The sequence below is a fragment of the Aegilops tauschii genome, chromosome 7 (assembly GCF_002575655.3).
Source record: "Aegilops tauschii subsp. strangulata cultivar AL8/78 chromosome 7, Aet v6.0, whole genome shotgun sequence".
Classification (NCBI taxonomy): Eukaryota; Viridiplantae; Streptophyta; class Magnoliopsida; order Poales; family Poaceae; genus Aegilops; species Aegilops tauschii.
In genome coordinates this window covers 34910923-34916172 of record NC_053041.3, presented here as the reverse complement: position 1 = coordinate 34916172, position 5250 = coordinate 34910923, and the positions used below count along the sequence as shown (strand labels likewise).

Below are 5250 nucleotides of genomic sequence, written 5' to 3'. Positions count from 1 at the left end.
GGGGGCCGGATCCGGGCCGCGCGCCGGCGAGGTCGGCCGGATACCGCCGGAGACGGGCAGGGGAAGGTGGCGGCGGCGAGGGTTTCGGGGGCGGGAGCCTGCGTTCTCAGCACTTCATATTTATATAACAGCTGCAATTAGAATTCGTCCCCGTATGTAGCTGAGTTACCGAGCATGCAATTGCCTGCACAAGAAAGTCTGTTGTTAGTCCGGAAATTGAAATTTGCACAGCATGTACCCCCTGAAAAAAATAAAAACTAGTTTCCTATTGTGAAGAAAATCTGAAGAAATGTCACTCTGTACACCTGTAACTTTCCATGAGAAAAAGAGATCATTCCAGAATCATGCGCAAAAAAGACAGGTTTAGTGTTTAAAAGGTCTTTTTTCGAAACCACCGGTCTGTTGGTACAGGCTGCTAAAATACTTTATTATTTCACTTCCTTTGTTTCACTGAACATCACGCACTCATAGGCCCATTCAGAAATGTTGTACTCGTTCCCGTCCCGCTTCAATTCCACGCTCCTCTTACAGCTTATGAGCTCAAGGAGCATGATGCCATAGCTGTACATGTCGACCTTCACGCTGATCGCTGTGTTCTTGCTCTATTCTTGTGCGAGATAGCCTCTCATGCCTCGGACGCCGGTGAGTGTGTTGCTCTGGTTCCCAATCAGTAGCTTTGCAAGCCCAAAGTCAGCAATCTTGGCTATCCCTGAACTGTCGATGAGTATGTTTTCCGGCTTGATGTCGCAGTGGATTATCGGGTTCTGTATCTCTTCATGCAGGTACTGCAGCCCCCTTGCAACATCTAGTGCAATCGCAACCCTCTTGCTCCAGCTAGGCGGTGCATCTGAGTTGAAAAGGAGGCTTGCAAGGGATCCGTTCGGCATATACTCGTACACAAGCAGGCGGCACGTGCCCTCAATACAGAAACCAAGCAAGCGCAGCAGGTTCCGGTGGTGTGTTCTTGCAATTGCACGCACCTCCCTATGAAATTCTCTCTGCTCATCTTCAGCCATCTTCTCGAGCCTCTTCACTGCAATCTCCTTGTTCATGTTGGCCAGGACACCCTTGAACACTGTACCGTAAGCACCCCTACCAAGCACTTGGGAAAATCCATTCGTGGCCACATCTATGTCCCCAAAAGAATAGGATTGCAGGCCAACGCTGTCCCCATCAACCATGTAATCCTCCAGTTGTGGTGCCCTCATGTACCTCAAAGATGGTTTATATCTGCAGATAAGAAGCACAGATCCAGAGAGCACAACCAGTGAGAGGACGACCAAGGAAACACCTGAGATAAACATGGCACCTGCTCCAGCAATTTTATTCTTTTGGATGGCATGGTAGGTGTAGACCTTCACAAATAGTGTGCTGTTGGAACCAGAATTCCTGCCATACCTAATTGGAACCATCAGTTTTGAGCAATAGGAGTCACTAAACATAGAAATCTCGCAGGCACAATCAGAGAGGCAATGTAACTTGCAATCTTCAATGCTTGCGGTTTCTGGTAGAACAGCATACGCATTCTCTGCCCAAGTAGTATTCTTCACTTCTACCATTGTGCTCATCACTCTCGTCCCCTCATCGGAGCTGCTGCTATTCTTCGCACAACCGCTGTCCGGCAATGTTCTCCAGCAACCAAGTGTGCTCTGGTTAGTGCTTAAGAACTCAAAACCGGGAAGGCAAGTGCAGCTAGTTTCTCCTGTCACGGTGAGCTGACAGAAGCTATTCGGACCACAGACACCATTTACAAGGCAGCGATCACTTCCAGGCACTTGCCACTGAACCTTAGTTGTAGGCTTACTCCCTAGACTAAGGAAAACATGTGAGTAGAGTCGTAAGATGCCATCGGCATCAAATGTCAACCGGTAGTAATTTTCCACAGCTGTTGAGGCACTAAGGGATTGATTGGTCTGGAATAATGCCTTTGTATAGGAGGTCTTCCGGTCAAACATCCATAGGGTACCATTGGGATCCAAAGAAAGCGTGAGGAGGAGGCCCTTGTTGGAAGTGACAGTAGACCAATATGCACTATCAGAGTCAATCGTGCCAGCAGGGTAGAGCACAAGATTGCCGTCTAGTTGATTGTTAAGGTAATACTTCCCCCTAGCACGGTTATTCCCGGAGACACTTGCAAAAAGCTGCGCACCAGGACGCAGATTCTGGCCTGGCAACAAAGTACCAGTTGGAGAATCAAAGGTAGACCAAATAATCGTCCGGTTCATGTCATACAACACAAAGTTACCGGTGTTCAGCATGGCAGCAGAGGTAGCCGGTGTAGAGCTGTCAGATATGGGATTCCGTTGGGTACCTGGAGTCAATGGGGTTCGGGACCACTGGAGTATACCGCTGTATCCCAATGTAATAGAACCACCAGAAATTGGGGGATCATCTCGGTTGGCAGTCCATACTATGATACTTGTATCACCGGATACAAGCCGAACCCCAATTGCAAAGGCTTCACCGTCAGGATAGAAACCAAATGCGAAGCGCCCCGAAGAGGAGAACCAGCTCTTGGTGGTGCTCGTATTGATGGAGGACCCCAAAGGAATCATCGTCTCATTGGTCGAAGCTCTCATAACCATAATAGACATGCTTGTGGCATATAAGACCAGCACTAGATATACGGGAAAAATATGTGGGGGCATTGTTCAGGCGCAAGAATATTGAAGTTCCTTGGGGTGGTAGTTCTATGCTATACAAATGGTGGCTCTAGAAAATGGGTGAATGTATTTTTTAGATCCTGAAGTGAAGCCATTTAAGGAGTTCATGATGGCTAGGTTGCCAACAAATTCAGCCAAAGATAAAGGCAGATGGAGAGGGAGAGATGTGGACTTGAGCATTGAACAGAGCCTCAGTTTAGTCATCAATAGACTTGGACATTCTCTAAGTCACGAGTTCACACTGATAGCCAGTTTTCAGATTTAAGACTGCACGAATTGATTTGCTGCAGTGGTAAATGGTGAAACTACATGTTGTGCTAAAGATACCATGAGCCAGCCTCTGAATACAGTAGAGCTTAGTTACACTGGTTAAAGCAAAGCATGTGTGGAAGATGGAACATGATCAAATCCTAAAAGCTTGCATCGCTGCAATTGAATTATCTTTTTAAATAAATAGAGCATTCTAGCTGCTGCATATCTATTTAACTGCCATTCCAACTCAGTACTGAAGTTATTCTGGAGGGTTCTATCTATGTCTTAGAAATGTGTTGTTAAATATGCACGAAGTTTGTATATAACGTAAATACACTGTGAAAATGAATCTATCAAGCAAAAATAATGAAATAAGACATTCTTCAAACTTGCATATATACAGTGAACACACAGTTTGTTTATGAAAAGGTGAGAATGCAAAGTTTAACTACAACCAATCTAGAGATTAACATATAATTGAAGGAGATCAAACCATGCTTTGCCAAAAACATCGTTTGAACTGCAAAAAATGAATACAATTATCAGATTGTAACTCGAGAAATATGCATGTCCAATTGTGCAATCCTGATGAAATTATGAAAACAAACCAAAAATGGCATCAACTCACCGTGTTAAGGAAATAAATAGCGTGATAAAAAAAAACTCGCAACCTGTGTTAGGCTTGATAAGTTTATCAACAAGCAGCCATCCTTACATTTATTTCTGTAATCTTCCGAGTTTGACGATGCAACTGCAACCGCCTGCCCAAAATCCATATTCTGTAAACATTCGCGACATTGATACATCTAATTTGATTTGAAATTCTGAAGGAAATGTTCTGAGTGTGTTACGCCCAATTCTCTTAGCTAACTAAGCTAAGGAAAATTAAGGCGATCAGAGCCATAATTCTCGCAGATACATCAAGTCTGAAATAAAACAACGTTACAGTCAGGAGAAGACCTAGACCTGGACTCGGCAAGGCAAAAACTGAAAGGAACACACGAGGAAAAGAGAGATCTTTCAAGTGAATGGTCATAGATTCGGCGTAGCAGTAAAAATATCGGATCAAGCAAAAAAAACTGAAAGAGATACCGGAGGAAAAATGGATTTTTCCACTAAACTGAAAGGGACCAATGGATTTTGGATCAAGCTCAGAAAAGTGTCTGGATCCCACGGTTTGAAGTGCCCATCTGCCACTGCAGATCTGGGAGAGCACCGCTGGCCTGTGCAAGCAGGAAACAAATCCAAAATTACCAACAAATTGCTTCATAGTCTGTGAGTGAGGATGTTAATGATATATATATAGAGCTCTTTTACGGTGATTGGCGAGTTACAACTCGTAATTTTGTGTAACTCCGTCTCTGTTTTTTTCTAACCGTCGGATCTGAGAAATGACTTAAAGGTCTTTTTTGTGTGTGTGCAAAGGATAGAGTTGTAAATTAGCAGGTCAATCTAATCGCTAGTCAATCCCTGGCACAGCCTTCGTCGTTGTTAGGCTCCTCAATCCCCTCGCACAGGAGCCGCCGCCAACCCTGCCCTCGACCGTGGCGTCGTCGGCGTCCCTCCTGTCGCTCGTGCCACCGCCGCCGGTGACCCTCGCACTAGGCCCTCCCCACGGCAGCGCCTCCTCCCTGGATCAGCGACTGAAGGCCATCAACGTCGGCGACCCAATCCATAGGAAGATAACCCCGGGGCTTAATCTTCCACCGCCGCTGCCGCCGAGGACGGCCCTGTTTTTTCATGTACATCCTCTGACCCCGTTATCCTGCACAGTCGTCTGCCGCTGCCGAGGACGGAGAAGGTCCGGTGTCTATAACCGTCGATTCCGAAAGCTCAACAGGTCAAGTGACCTTGTAGAAAATTTTGGTATGTAAAAGTTTCACTTATGATCAACATGTTCTTGTGGTTAAAATTTAGAAATAGTATCTTAACCAGAATAATCCGAATGATAGAGGTAGTGTCGTACAGGAAATAATCTTTTTTGCTCTAGAAAACAGTCAGTAGATATCATATCTTGTTTAAGTGTTCAGTTGCCGGTTATGGTTTGAACACTGGAGAGTGCCTTTTGTTTTGATACAATTCAGTTAGCATGGATGGTGTTTGTGATTGGGTGATGAATTTCACCGTGGCAACTACGGACAAACGTAATATTGGGAAGACTGTGCAGTGTGCTTTTTGTTCCGATGAATACAGTTCTGTTAGCTTGGAGGGACTTTGTGATTGGGTGATAAATTGTAGGTGTAAAGATAAGAATCTGGTTCTAATGGAGCAGCGACAGTTATTTGTTATTTTTGGAAAAAGAGGACCGATGCTTTGCTTCAGAAATATCTTCCCT

General features: G+C 45.0%; 1 protein-coding gene across 1 annotated transcript; it reads right to left on the bottom strand.

The window, feature by feature from the left end:
* Positions 1–228: 228 nt before the first annotated feature.
* On the bottom strand, positions 229–2594 carry LOC109785861 (G-type lectin S-receptor-like serine/threonine-protein kinase LECRK4). The gene has a single exon (XM_040395521.3). The coding sequence runs from the start codon at positions 2592–2594 to the stop codon at positions 603–605; it is 1992 nt and encodes a 663-aa protein (XP_040251455.3). The 3' UTR covers positions 229–602.
* Between the last annotated feature and the right edge of the window lie 2656 nt (positions 2595–5250).

What these genes read in the sequence shown, in the direction of transcription:
- LOC109785861 (XM_040395521.3), bottom strand. Translation starts at nt 2,594, where the DNA reads ATGTCTATTATGGTTATGAGAGCTTCGACCAATGAGACGATGATTCCT.